General features: G+C 39.9%; 1 protein-coding gene across 2 annotated transcripts in view; it reads left to right on the forward strand.

Annotated features, from left to right (window-relative positions):
- WLS (Wnt ligand secretion mediator) overlaps window positions 1-15500 on the forward strand; it is a 59261-nt gene that overhangs the window by 10413 nt on the left and 33348 nt on the right. For both annotated transcript variants that reach the window (XM_054979631.1, XM_054979632.1), the window contains exons 2-4: window positions 5317-5586; window positions 12905-13029; window positions 13968-14129. In XM_054979631.1, coding sequence (XP_054835606.1) covers window positions 5317-5586; window positions 12905-13029; window positions 13968-14129 — 557 coding nt within the window. The remainder of the gene's footprint in view (window positions 1-5316; window positions 5587-12904; window positions 13030-13967; window positions 14130-15500) is intronic.

Genomic DNA, 15500 nt, shown 5'->3' on the forward strand with positions numbered 1-15500 from the left:
CAGTTTAAATTCACTGAGTTTGTATATGTTATTAATCATTATGCTGAGCTTTGGATGCTTCATGTTTTCAGCTGTTTATCTTAGATTGGGTCAGTCTTCAGGTTGCTATGTTACCACTGAGCTTTCAGCCATTATTTTAAAAGTGGAAAATGTCTCTTATATGTAGGCTGGAGAGGACTGGACTGTAAGTTGCAAGGACACTTTGGTGATATGGTACAGTATCTTATATTGCTCACAGGCATGCTTTGAATGTGCATATGTTCCAGTGTGGCTTTTCAGAGTGGGACGGCCCCTTTTATATCAGATTTTTGCCATAAGTGTATTCAAAAGTATTCATAAGTATTTAAAAGTAGCACTGGTTTCCGCAGGAAAGCAGATACTCTGTTATATAGCTGGATATAAATATACACATTTGAGGACATTTGGGTAGGGAGCTATATTTTTTCCTTGCCTCCAGTCCTCCCAATGTATGGGGAGGGGTTAGGTTCCCTTTTCAGAAGTTGCATCTCACAGTTTAGCCCACAGAATTAATTGGGGTATACCTAACAATTTTTTTAAAAAGTCTTTACCTGTTGGCTAAAGATAACAGTAGAATGGGACAGATGAATCTCCTTGGAGATGGAGTTCCAAAGTTTTGGTGCCACGACTGAGAAGGCCTTTTCTCAAGTTGCCACCCAAGTGGCCTCAGATGACAAAAAAATGAACATTCATCTTTGTCACAGCCAAAGTTCTGGGTTCCCTCTTTAAAAAGCATATAACCAAGCAATCTTCCATGTACCTACCCACCTCTAGAGCTTTGCAAGTAATAAATGCAACTGTGACCACATTTCTTCTAGGTAACAAACACTGAACGTTTAAATTGAAAATCCCAATAGGGGAAAGCAGCTTAGCCTAGACAAAACTGCCTAAATGGAATACACAAAATAACCTAGGAGTTAACCACGGTTAACAAGGAACTTGGTATGTGTAACTACCCCGGTGAATCAAAGAGTTAAAAAAATAGTTGATTCAGTATCAACTATCAAAGCTATCTATGTGTAGCTATGTTGAGCATTATTTAGAGCAACAAAACTACTCTAAACTTGTTTTTTAAATTAGTGTAATGTGTGCAACATTGAAATTAATTTAATGATATAAAATTATAATTTTAACAATATTAACATTTCTATAATTGTGAACAGTTTACTTTACAGCTCTTTTTGATTTTTATCTTGAAATGCTAGGGTGGGCCTACAGTTTTGAATCTAGAAAGATCATTAAAACAGAAGTAAAGAGAAGTAATAGCAGGTTATAAAGACAAAAACCTGTTTAGAGATAACTGCAGTTGTAGTAGGTAGAAGTTTTGTTATGCTACTAAGTTTGCCTTTGCTGGTTACAAGGCTAGAGGCCAACTAGCCCTTGCCAGCAAATAACTTTAGGAGTTTCGTTAGTATATCAAGTTATCACCTGCACACAACATTGTTGCCTTTATGGAATATTGGGTCTAATATTGGACTGTTTAACTGCAATCAATTAATTGGGGTACCTGCTCAGAATTGCTTGTTGTGTCTTGGAAGTTCAGGATCATTATACTTGAGAATTGTATGAGAATGAAATGGGAGAATGCACACGAGTCCAGTTAAGTGTTCTTGAAACTGTTCGAGTTGATTTCCTCTCCTTTCCCAGACCACAGACATTTGTGGAATGCTTAAAATTTCTGCCAGTTATTTGCTGCTTCTTTGTGAACAATAACTTGATAACTGGTGAACGCAGCACTTAAGACAAGGAAGAATTAAATGAAAGCTTGGGTTTTTGTTCTTATAGCCGTGCCAGGTATATCAATGAGAGCAAGCAAACTGAACTAAATAATGAGATAACCACGCGCTAAAGGGGCTTGGGCATTTGCCACCATCAGCTCCTCCAACCAAGCTCTGAAGACCAGGAGTCTAAAAGGCATGCACCAAAACACTTCCTAAGCAGCAGCACACCTCAGAAGTTTCAGGTAGTCTTTAAAGCACTAGGGGAAGAAAAGGCTACTCCACTAGCAGAATATAGTACAGTATGTAAGCATTCCCATGATGAGGCCTAACAAGCCTCAGCGAAAAAGCAGAAGAGGATAGGCAAGGAGGCATTGATGCAGCAGGCAAATGTGTGTTCACATGACAACTAAAAGACATTTCTAGACATGTTCAATGTTTGTGTCTCGTAGATCTGGTTCAAGTAGGTGTGGCCTTGGATTCATCCTGAGTGGTAATTGATCTGGTGTGGGAAGTAAAGGTGGTCAAATCTCTAGGGTACTGTGACTATAGGGCTATGAAATTCAACATGCACATGACCAATAAGTTGCTTGGAAAGTCTAACACAGCCACATTTAACTTCAAAAGAGGCAGTTTCTTCAAACATGAGGGGATTAATTAAAAAGGAATTGAAAGGAAGAGTCAGGAGGGTCAAATCTCTTCAGGGTGTTTGGAGATTATTTAAAATGCCTCCTCCTGGCCAAAGCCCATGTAATTTTGAATGTATTGTCATAATTGTAAACTGTGATTAGCTTGTGTCCCATGGTATCATTCCAGGCAAAGTTCCAGCTGTGAAGAACAGATGATTATATATTTTATTACTTGTCAGGAATTGGCATACTGGATAAGCATCACCAATTGGCTTTGATCCCATTCAATAGGGAAAAGAACCAAGACTGAGGGGTGGGGAGTGTTCTGTGAAACTGCAGGCCGAGTCACCTTGCAGGATTTCAAAATTCTACGTAAAACAGCAAGCTACAAGGGAGCTTGTCATTTACTGGTGTCAAGCACGATATAAACTCTTCTTTGCACATCATTTCCACATTGTTGTTACTGGGCATGTAATGAGAAAAGCATGAACATCCCATCCTCACAGTGTATTTGACTTACAAATAAGTACTCTGTAATTAAAGGCCTATCTATGATTTCATACAGGTGAAAGAGAGAAGGGGGGTATGAACTGGAAGCTAAATTTGTTTACATTTTCTAGTTCTTACTTTACTGATTTTTTAAAAAAATTACTGGACAGTCCTTCATACCCTTCAAATACATTTCTCTTTGGACCTAGCAAATGTGACTTGACACTTCTACTGTGGATTTTTTTTTGTAAAAAGTACAGGGAAAAAAACCTCAGGAGAAAAAGTTTTTGTTTTCCATTCTTGCATATTAGAAAATTTAGGGCAGAGACTCTGGCATGTCATGCACATATTCAGGAATTGGAGAACTTTGCCAGAATACTCCAATTTTGAAGTTGATTTATCTGTGACAAACTAGAGGTTGATAGTAGCCAGAAAACAATGACTGGTTACTGAGCCAAGCCAAATTTTGTGGACCCCTTGTTTGAGTAAACCTTTGTGTTTATCGTAAGTAATTTGACAACGTGTTCCAAATGGGATGATGGTTTAAGTTGCCTTCCACTTCTTTTGCTTTGTTCATGAAATGTATAGGATCTGATGAGAATAAACATGTATCGGGCTGGAGACACACAGGAAGACATTTTGGTTCATCAGAGTCAAGCTATTAATTGATGTTCAGGACTAGAGATGGGCATGAACCGGGAAAAAACTGAACCGAGTGGTTCGTGGTTCGTCATGTTTCACAAACCACGAACTTTCACAAACCTGCCCCAGTTTGTGAACCCGTTTGTTTGGTTCGTGAAAACATCACTTCTGTATCAGCAAATTGTCATTTCTGCACCAGCAGGTTATTTCCGGGTCAGCAGAAGGTCTGCAGAAAGCCCATCCCCCATTGCCTAGGAAACTCATTGATTGGCACCAGGCTGTCTGCAGTGATGAACCAAAAAATGAACCAAACAAACCGGCCTAAAGTTCGTGGTGGTTCGTCAGAAATGGACTGACGAACCGCTAGTTCGCAAACCATGAACCAGCCTGGTTCGTGCCGAACTTTGGTTCATATTTTGGTTCATGCCGATCTCTATTCAGGACTAGGTGACTCATAAGAATAGCTAATTGATCAGTGTTATTGATACAAGTATGTGTTCTGTGAGATGAAAGAAAAAAATGTGTGAAGTCTGTCATTGCCTGTGACATTTGATAACTGTATTCAAATATAGTAGAATCTCTTTTCCTACCTTTAATCCTGTTCTAACCATACTCTGACTGGAACTTATTTGTTTATAATATGCTTCATTTATATTCCATCTTTCTCTCCAGCGGGGCTCAGAGTGACACAACATTCTACTCTTCTCCAATTTATCTTTGCAATAATTTATCTTTGTATGACTAGCCTAGTGACCTTCTATGGCAGAGCTGGGATTCTGTCCCTTTCCCCGCTTGAAGATGGTTGGAGCAGAGAACAGAGCATTCTCAGGAGCTGCACCCACATCATGACTTCCATAGGCCCCGTTATGTCGCCTTCTCCATTTTTTCTTAATACTATTTTTTGGCAAGCATTTATGGGCTGATGACTGGTACTTATGTCTGCGGCTTCACAGCAGCTATTAAGCTCTTGTGCTGCTTTGTTTTTTAAAGATATTTTGCTTCACTATTTCTGTTTTAGGATAAATTTTTAATGTGTTGGTTTATGTTTCCTGTTATGTTGCTAGAGTATGGTGGGTTGTATTTTATAAATTCTTAAAATAGGGATGCTACTTGATTAATTTTTGTTTCTTAATTGTGTAGGTTTGGTGATATAAAAAATTCATGTGATTAAAACTACCTCAAAACAACGTTTTAGAATGATGCCACAGCAGGCACCATTTTAGAAGAGGTATTCCCTCCTCTGTATGTGTGTATGCGAGAAAGCAAGGGGTATGCTTCATCGCAGGCATGGCAAGTGCCACGATTAACATTCAGATAATGATTTTTTATTTTATTTTCCACACACCATGTAGATCAATCCAAGCATTGTATAAAACAAACTGAGTAACTTGCTGTTAACCAGTTAATAACTTATTCATACTGCTTTTGTGTGCACCATATCTCCTCCCCCCCCCCCCGCATTACCCTCATTTCCCTCTTTTTTTTTTAAGGAGCTCAGGACAGCATAAATGAATTTCCCCCTCTCATTTTATCCTAACATCAGCCTTGTGAGGTGATAGTTAAGCTATGAGTGGCTAATTCAAGGTCATGCTTCCCTTTTCCTTCCCTCTAAATAAAAAAGCCATTGAATTTATAGCCAGATATTGGTGATGCTCTGATCAGGGCCCCAGGAATATAGCCTCCACCCCTACTCTCTTGACAACCCTGCCTCTTTGAACAGAATAGCTTTTACCCACAGTTTTTGTAAGCCTATCAAAAGCCTGCATCACTTTTTCCCAATCACTGCTGATAACCTTGTATGTTGGTGTTTTTGTTCTTAGCTCCGAGTCCCACCTCAACTGTGTCTTATCTGGCAAACAAATGTGTAGATGTGAGGAAGAATCCCAAGAACAAATGGCATTTGCCGTGGGGGAACAATCCATGTGAAAAAATCAGAAACTTTGATGAAGCAGTAAGCAGACAGATAGAAGCCAATGACATTGTGTTCTCCATTCACGCACCTCATCCTCCCAATGAGATGAGCCCTTGGTTCCAGTTCATGCTCTACATTTTGCAAGTGGATGTCGCTTTCAAGTTGGACAACCAAATTAGTAAGTAACATGATAATTTTCCTATGTACTGTATTAAATGTAAGTAACCAAGAATGGAAATGAAAACCAAAACTTCCTGTTTTATGTTGTCTTGCTCAGGTAATGTCTACCATGCAGTTTGTGATTGTTGGAGGAATTCAGTATGCCATATCTTAAATATCTCTACTGGTGCCATAAGAGTTCAGGCTGATCTGTTGGTGGTTTTCAGCTGTGTAAAGATGTGGGAAGTTACTAGAAACACACTATTTAATTCAGTTGTAATTTATCAACCACGTATTCCTTCCAGTCAGAAATCCCATTCCATTCAACAAATATAGGATCAGTTGCAGTGCTTTTGAGAGACTTGCTTCTGGTGTTTGCAGGAAATGTGTGTAGGTTGGGGAGATTCATCCTTGGGGTCATTGGCTTTTAAAAAAAAATTATTTACCTTTATCTGACTTTACAAATCACAAACAGCCCTTTCTTTTTTGTCTTGAGAACAAAAAGAATACAAATGTGCTTTTCCCCCTGTGATCAAGGAGACATGTGAAGGCGAAAGACATTTTGAGATCATTCTTGGCTTGATTATCCTGCCTTAAATTGCACTCTGCCCTTTCTTTGCTATTTCTGGGCAGTGAACGAGAGTACAGACTGGCCCAACTCCAGGCAGAATTCATTCTGGCAGATTTCTCAATTTCTGTAGGCTTTGTTAAACATCCTAGTACTCTTTTTGTTTAATCTATAGCCCTTAGTTCAATTTGTAGTGGAATTAGGTAATAGTTGGCAGTTATTTTGTTTTGCTTGCATTCATGTGAATTTAGATCTCTATATCTGTTCCTCTTAGCCATTGAAATATACAACAGTTAACATCCAAAAATGGCCAAGGTTTTATTGATTGATTTTCAAAATATTTATACCTTACCTTTCCTCATGATTCAAGGTGTCTTACAGTTCATAATGAAATACATCTAAGTAAAAGTAATGCCCCCCCAACAACCTAATAACATTCTTGCAGTTTATGCTCCATTAGAATAAAATAGCCTTATAGAGCCTCCAGTTTTGATCAGCACTTGATCAACTAATGTTTTTTATATTTTCAGGGTGGGAGTGGGAGACTGGGGGGGGCTGACACTCTGCTGCCTTTTCCCAAAAGAACAAATGTGCAGCCCCCTCTGCCTAACATCAATTTATTCAAATATGTTTGGCTTTCTGCACCAAATGCAGAGAAGAAGATAAGAATCTGTAACATCCCCCTTCCCACATCTGTCTTGATGAAGAGCGCTGGAGAATTCAAAATGCAAAAGCATGCACACTGTTTTGTGGAATTCTGATTGGTCTTAATAAAAGGCATTGCATGGCTTTTGATTTAGGTAATACCTGGTTATTCGTGATTATTCATACCATGAATTCAGGACAGCATAAAGAGGTTGTCTTTTGGCCCCTCAAAAATCCTGTGAAGGAGGTGAAACTGAGACCTAGTGGATGAAGAGCCGCTTAAGTTAGAAGAAGGCTCTTTAGGCTAGAAGAAGGTTCCTTAGAAGACGGCTGGATCCACTCTAGTGACTCACCTAAAGCCACAACCACATGTGCAGTGGGGATTTGAGCCTGTTTGCATCCGAGTACACAAGACCAAAAGTATCAGCCCTTCAGTAAATATATCACTCTTGCTTCTTTGAGCGTTTACTAAGGCTTGTGTACATGTCTTTACTGTATCCTTTTGTGGCCCTGTATTTAAGGATTATGGAGTGGCTCTAGTACCTATATATGTTGTCTCTTAAACTGTTATGACATCTTACGCCAGTGAGCGAGCTGAAGATGAGATAGATGTGAGATTTGAATCGCTGTATTTGTAACTGCTCTGAAGAAGGGGATACCGGAAACGGGACCTCTTGCTAGCTGACCCGTTCAGTTACAATTCTCAATAATACCGATTCTAAATCAGCAGTTTATTTTTTGTTAAAAGGTGTTTTGAGCAAGATGGTTGTGCTTTGTACAAATTGATATCTGTATGAAATTGAAGAGAGGCTTTTTTAGCCCCATTCAAAGTGATTGTGCTTCTGCAAACAATAGGGGATTGGTTTGAAAGGGTTCCCCCCTCCCCTGGTTGTTTTCATTTGCGATACGATATATGCCTCAATACGGTTATTCAGTCAGAATTGTTTTGAATGCAAATTGAATGCTGTGCAAATAAATTTTGTAATTTTGCATATAACTGTTCTGAATACTCTTTGATGTTACATTAGTTAGTAAGTGACGGTTATTTTGGTGGATTTACAGCAGGAAGCCCAGGCTGGGATCAGGAGCAGAGCAGGAGGCAATGCCCACCCCCCTTTACCCAGCCGGGATCAGGCATGCAGCAGGAGGCAATGCCCGCCCTCCCTTCATCCATTTGGGATCAATCACAGAGGAGGAGGCAATGCCCACCTGCCTTCCCTCCCCTTTCTAGAGCCTGTTGAATTTTCTCCCACAACGGGCTTTGTTGCTAGTCTGTAATAATTTGCAGACTTCAGTTTAATTCCGGCATCTCCTGTATTTTCCTGGTCTTTGCACTTTGAGACCTATCATTTGAAACATTCATGTGTTTTTCCTCAGGAAAGATGTGGCAAGCCTAGTATGCAATCAGAAAGGTAGATTCCAGTTGTCTGCAGTAATTCTTCACTCCAGTTTTTCTTAGTGGCCAGAGTTATTTTGGTGTTTAACATTAGGAATCGGAGAAGGCGTGTGCAGGCAGATATAGCATACTTGGATTGGGGAACACCAGTAGAATAAAAATGGCCCTGGTGACTCATTGTTTGACTCAGGACAGTAGCTGCCTTTGACCAGTATCCCATGGTTGCTTGAATTGCTGCAATTGAGGCTTAAGTCACCATTTTACCACAATTTAATAATTGATTCTGTCTTTCACAGTGCAAAAACTTAGGAAACATTTTTCATCCTATATGTTCATTATCTAATGAGCAAAAGGTTTTCTGGTGGTAGAGTAAAAAAGGCTGTTCTTGTCAGAATGTCTCGGATAGATCTGTGTTGTGGGTTTTTTTTCAACTCCAAGGTAATACAGATTGATTATGATGCTCTAAAATGCATCTCGGAGCCTGCTGTGAGTGACCTTGAAGGGTGCTGTGCAGTTCTTTTTGAATGATATGTCTTAAGCATGCTTATGGAAAACAGGGCTTTCCACTGATTAAATTTTGTTTAGTTGATCAACTATTGCAGTAACCCTGCTGCATGTTGTCATATTTAAAAGTGTGAATATATTAGCTGAGTACAAGTGACAACCTGACATGAGGAAATAAATTTGTTGTTTGTAAAGTGTAGGTATGTTAGTTTAAGTGTTGAGATGTAACTCTTGGAAGTAGATTAATTTTTTTGCCCAACTGCTAAATAAAGTCTCCATGCACCCTTCATTTATCATGGAAAAAATGCAAAACTGCATAGTTTCCTAAATCAGAATTAATTAATTATGTGCCTATTCTGTTAATTTCAATAGGTCTTCAAGTTACAATGAATTGTATCTCTACGGGTCAGAATCAGCTGCAGACAGTATGGCCTCTGCTGGTCTCATCCATACTAATGTAATTATGTGGATGTAACTAGGATCTGTGAGACCTAGGTTCAAATCCTCACTCTGCCATAAATCTCACTAGGCAATCTTGGGGCCAGTTGCATGTGCACGCCCCTCTCTCCTGCCTCACAATGTTGTTGAGAGAATAAAATGGAGAAGTAGGGAATGATAGACACCATGCTGGGCTCCTGTGAGGGATGATGGGATAAAAATTTACTAAATAAGTAGCTTGCAGGACTCTCTTCTGGGTCACTGGAGTGCATCCAAGTACATCCAGAATATGTTCAGGGAGAAGGAACAGGACTGTGCCAAAGCAGTTTTGACCATGTGAATTAACTCCAAAGTCTACAGTAGTTAGTTAGCTGAGGGGAAAAAACCCTCCATGAAATCTTGTCATGGAGGAACTGGGGCACTCTGGAGTCCAGAAAGCAGCTCTAACTGCATTACAATGCTTTTAAGGGATAGGGTGAATGTGATGAGCTGCTTGCTGACCCTTGGGCTTAGACTGGAGCAACTCTGCTTAGGATTTCACTGTAACTGTATGAGGGAAAATATTGGCATGTTTTGTTAGAGGATGGTGTATAGATTTGCTATCAGCACGGAGCATGGTTTTTGCAAGGGATCCCCCAGATGCTAAACCACATTAAATATCCATCTGATCAAAAGGGAAAGATGTTACTCTTCAAGTGACTCGTTTTAGCGCTTTACTACCAGAAAATGTACAGGTGATTCTGTGCTAAGAAAAATTTCAATTCTTAATAAGACATTATTTTGCAGTCAGTCCTGAAAATAATGTAGAGGTATCTATTATCAGGACTCACCGCTAAGGAATAAAGTTTATTGGGAAATATATCTATAATAATGCTGCAGTTAACAAACAGAAGCAATAATGTGGCATCACTTTGAAGTGGCTGGCACTACATCTGCTTCTTACTAGTGAGATCTGACAAATATTTTCTGCAGTGGATTCCTTTTTGTCTCTAAACTAATCTCAAATTTTGTCCTGATGTAGCAAGTCTTGTTCTACACAAGCCTCATAAAAGAAATGTTCTGTGTAGATAATATTGACTCTCTTCCAGCAATAACACAGCTGTTGAAAGAGTGTAGTCACCCAGGCAATGGAATATTTGTGTGCAGCAACTTGACATTTGGCTGGAAGGGACTCTAAAGCAGAACTGAAGGGAAGTGTGTGTGATCATCATTGCCAACCAGAAGAGAACTCTTATTTGGGGCTTAGCACAAAAGCCTTATGCTGAAATGAGGAAGGACACTGTAGTGTTGTGGAAGCAGGCTTATTCTTCTAAATGAATCAGAACTCCAAAACAAATTTTCCCTCTCATTCAGTGTTTCATTCCTTTCTTCCTTATGCTTTCTCTCATTATAAGTGGCTCAGGAATTTAACACTTACTCCAGGAAACAGCTTACTACTTAATTTAGCATGGTCATAGTCTTGTTCCTGTGGGACTTCAGGGTGCTAGACACACTGAATCAGTATGGCTGACACCCATGGACTCCTTTATTTGGACGCATCCTTGGTTTACTTTCCCTGTTTGCTTTTGCATGTTTATGGGGGAGCTGTGGGTTCCATGCAGGTGTTTAAGTGTTCTTAAATGTAGTAGAGGCATAATCACATTTTCAACTAATACTGCATTTTGATCTCATAAGTTCGAAAAAGAGTAGGACAGCAGAACAATGGGAAGGGGAGAGAGGGAAAGTTTGTTTCAGAGTTCTGACTTGTTGAGACTCATCACCCCCCCATACACACCCGTGACCAGTTCGCTGTTTTCCAGAACATCTAACCTAGCGGTAATATCACACAGAGGTCTAGCTTGCCTCTGCCTGAGTGCTGGGATAAGAATGCAGAGAAATGAAGAGGGTTGTTGGCAGGAGGCCCACAGCTTGGAGAGCCTTGCAAGTTTATCTGTCCTCTCAGCCCTCTGGCAGCAGCTGTTACCAAGGGAGGAACCACCTGTCACTCATAGGCCATACTGGACCTTGGCTGGTACATAGGGCAGATTGGGGAATGGAAGAGCCATAGGTGACATGCCTCCTCTTATACTGTCCAGCTTGCCAGTTAAGACTTGCCCCTGACGTCCTGCTTTCTGTAACCCTTCCGTCAGTGGTGAGACAGGTAACCACTACAGACAAGACCTTTCCTGTGGTGGCGTATCACCTTTAGAACACCCTCCCCCTTGAGGTTCGCCTGGTGCCTACTTTGCTTTCTTTTAGGTGCCCGGTGAAAACACCAAGACTTTTAATTAGGATTATTAACTTACTGGCTTTTAAATGGTCAGCTTGAGTTTTAATGGCTTAATATTGTCTTTTTAAATTGTAAACTGCCTCAAGCTGGCTTCTGGAAAGATGACCTAAAAATATTCTAAATAAATATATATACAGCTTGAGTTTTAATGCTTTGTGTTTTAATACTGTCTTTTTAAATTATAAGCTGCCTCAAGCGGGACTCTGAAGAGGTAGTCTAGAAATATTCTATATAAAAACATAAGGAGACACATGTGGTTCCCGAGCCACTGAGTATTTAGCTGCTAAGTTTGAGTTGCAATATTGGTTCTGTGGGGCTGGAATAGAATAGTATTCCATACACTTAAAAAAAAACTCCCACAGACAAATCAGAGCTAGAAAAAAACTTGTTGCTGTGTTCATTCAAATGAAGGCAAACTCTTTTTTTGTTATTGTACTACCAGATTTAAGATTCACACATGTGTGTGTGTTTTAAATTGGCTTCAAACTGTATGTAGAGTTTTGTTTTAATTCATTAGAGCTACTGTTGTTGTAAGAACCTAAACAGTGAGCCACAGCTTCTCTATTTAGCTCTGTAACAAGCAAATACAATTGTGATGATCTTCATTAGAGACATTTTAAATCTGGGATGTGTAGGTTGTACCTACTGGGAAAGGGGGAGGAGCTGAGAAACTGAAAAAGTTGTTGCACCCACACAGAATAGAAACACCTCCCAAGCAATATATAAATAGAAGGGCTGAACCACAAAGTCCTTCCACACCCCTTCCCAGCACTCTGGATGAGTGTCCCTCCACATAGTTCCAAATAAAATTAGAACTTTGAAACCGGCAACAGATGTGTAGGTCAGCAGAGCTTCGAAGATGTTGTCTTGCTCAGCTGCAGGCTGGGAACATACACTGTCCCCAGCATTGACCAGCACTGGGATCAGAATCTCAATGGACTTCAACTTGTTGCGCTGTAGAGCTTCTTTGATAACATGTAGCAACCCTGAACCGGTAGATGGGGTTACGTTTAGTCAACAGGTAAATAGCATTCCTGGTTTCGTATAAAAACTGCAGCCAAGACTGTAATTAACAAGCTGTAATTAAAGCCAGGCACAGGAGGTCATGAACATAATTTATTTGCAGTCCAGTATTCCTGAAAAAAAATGTAAAGAATGAGGGTTTCATCTCCAATGATGATTTTTCTGTCTTGTTTGGAGAGATGGGGAATATGTAGGGGATGGTACATCAATACTGTGGACTTAACAGAAAGGTTCTAAGGGCTTAACACTGCAATCCTAAAAAGACTTACTCCAGTCTAAGTCCATTGTAATGAATGGGCTTAGACTGGAGTAACTCTAGTTAGGATTGCACTGCAGCCTGGATTTTTCCCTTCCACTTTTAATAGTTAAGCTGCATGCATAGGCTAAACTTCTGGATAAACTAATGCACAGGGCTCAATAAATTGTCAAGGTTTTTGCTGCTTTTTCAGACTCCTAGTTATTTCTATAAAATGTTTGATGCTTTGCTTCTACAGAAAACAATGCAGAAATTACATTTAACGTGTCCTTGGGATACCGTGACGACATGGTCAGTGAGTGGCAAGGAATGGCATATGCAGAGGAGACTCGGAAGCTCAAATGTGTCTTTAACTACCCAAAAGTAGGTTACTTGCAGTTCTTGCTCAGATAATATTGCCAGGACCCTTTCCCCACTTCACATCAATAAATGTATGCTTTTAGGCTGCTTTTGTTTTCTAATATATACCTTTCTATACTGGCTATTCTAATGAAAAACATTAGCAAATCTATATTTCTACACAATCACTGAATCTGTTATGTGGCAGGAGATCTTTATTTGAACCTAGGGAAATGTTGGGGAGGAAGGTGCTTCCTTGAGATCAAGATGTGGAAATAATGATTTGGTAATTTGGACATTTCTCTTTATAAGAGGTTAAAGATAAAATATTTCTAGGAAATGGTATTTAGGCTTTTCAGTAAGATTAGTAGGTATCCCATCTGTAATATGGGCTTGGATTAAGTCATGTGAGCAAAGGAAATCTGAGTCAGTTGGCAAGAGTCTGGTCTCAGACTTTATATTTCAGTTTTGAATTGTGTTCTTATATGAGATGTTTGAGGCTGTTGACCATTAAACAAATGTGAAATATATGGCCTCTGCCGCTAGATGCAGAACTTTGTCCATCTGCACACCGTGTGTTCTGCAGCCTTTGGCTCCCAGGTTACTTCTGATGTGACTATGCATTCCCATTGTTTTAATGTATTGTTTCCCCAGACAGTCATGAATGTCTTCCCCATATGGAGAATGCCATTGTGTGGTCTTAATTGTCGTTCCTGCTGGCTAAAGTATCGAACAGAAAGCATTCAATGAGTGCGTCCTGGATTATTTGTTTTCGCTTTATGTTCCACACTTCTTGTGATTGAACTAGTTTGTGATATAAGAGATTCAGCGAAACACAGTCTTAAGCCTGATGTGCAAAAGAGCCAGAGTAGTGAAGGGGTTAAAGTGTCTGACTAGAGTCTTGGAAACCACAAAGATAACTGATAATGACTATATCTTTCCCTTCCTTGATGTTTTAATAGACTAAAGATAATGAAGGCAGTTACTATGAATGTGATGTACTTCCATTCATGGAGATTGGAACTGTTGCCCACAAATTCTACCTTATCAATATTCGGCTCCCTGTGCATGAAAAGAAAGGTATCAATGTAGGAATTGGAGATATAAGAGATATTCGTCTAGTGGTAAGTGTGCTGTCATTTAACCTATCTGTTGATTGTCCTCCTTAGGTAAGCTGGCATGCATTGCAGTTGCTAATACCACCAAGTGAGTGAACAGGTTTATTCCATACTGGATAGTCCTTGGAATATGGGGTGACTTAATGACTAGAATTTCATAAGATAAGCATGGGTGTAAATTTGTTGACCTCTAGAGCATGCATGCATGCATGTGCATACATTGACAGTATACTCCCAAGTATGTTGTGTTGGTAGTTTTAAAACTTAACCATGCACTCTGCCCTATTCCTGTTATCTTGTGGTAGGTACTCTAAAAGTTATTAAAAAGTTTAGAAGTTATTTTATTTAAAATAAGGTGGTTTTTTTAACATCACATAAAATAAAACACATGCTGACTTTATAGTGTTTTCTGTGGCAATAAACTCCCTAGTAAATGCAAACTACTATTTCTAAATGTTTGACTCGGACTTCATAGAAGTATATTGGGCATCTTCAGGAACCTGAAACTTGTTTGAAGATGCAAGCCAAGAAATGATTTTAATTAGTCAACACTCAGTTGACCAAGAATAGCATGGGATTGAAATTTCCATGGTTGTTTTAACTTTTGTGTTGATTTCAAGGGTGGGTAGGTAGGGGTGTGCACCCAAAAAAAAGATTTGGGTTTCCTGCTTCAGGTTTACTCGAAGCTGGGAAAAAATTCGGGAAAACTCGAATCCCAAGTTCAGCTTCAGATATTTAAGCTGCTTTGGGATTATTAGGTAAGACTTGGCCATTGTTTCTAATGGGAAACACCGTTCCCAGATATCTGGGGGCTGGGGACAGAAACCACCCCCAGCCACCTAGAAAGCCCCCCTAGTTTTCCCTTGCAGCATTTTAAAAAAAAAACACTCTTCTCCAAGAGAATCCCCATGGAAGGAGAGCTGATGCAGCAGGGATTGGCCACTCTCTTACAACTCCCTCCATCCCTGATCCCCTCTCTCCTCCCCTTCCTGTCTCTCATTCCAACCCCCTCATCCCTTCTCCCATTGGCCAAAAAAAGGCACGAACGCTGGCAGCACTTTTTTCCTCTTGCTGTTCCTTAAGGAATGGGAAAGTTCCTTAAGGAATGGTAAGAGGAAAAAGTGCTGCCACGCTACTCGAAGCTTACCAGAGCTTTGGGTAAGCTTTGCTTCAGCATTCCTGAATCGTTTCAGCAATGCTGAGGCTGATTTGGGAATGCCAAAACATCCCAAATTGAGCCCGATCCAGGTTAAAAACCCAGATCCTGAACCTGAAGTGCACATCCCTAGTGGTAGCACCAGTTAGAGATGGTACTTTAATTGCACTTGGGTGTGTAGTTCCTCTGATGCTTTATCTGGTTTACAGTATCTTTAAACT

Source organism: Eublepharis macularius, chromosome 5, assembly GCF_028583425.1.
Source record: "Eublepharis macularius isolate TG4126 chromosome 5, MPM_Emac_v1.0, whole genome shotgun sequence".
Classification (NCBI taxonomy): domain Eukaryota; kingdom Metazoa; phylum Chordata; class Lepidosauria; order Squamata; family Eublepharidae; genus Eublepharis; species Eublepharis macularius.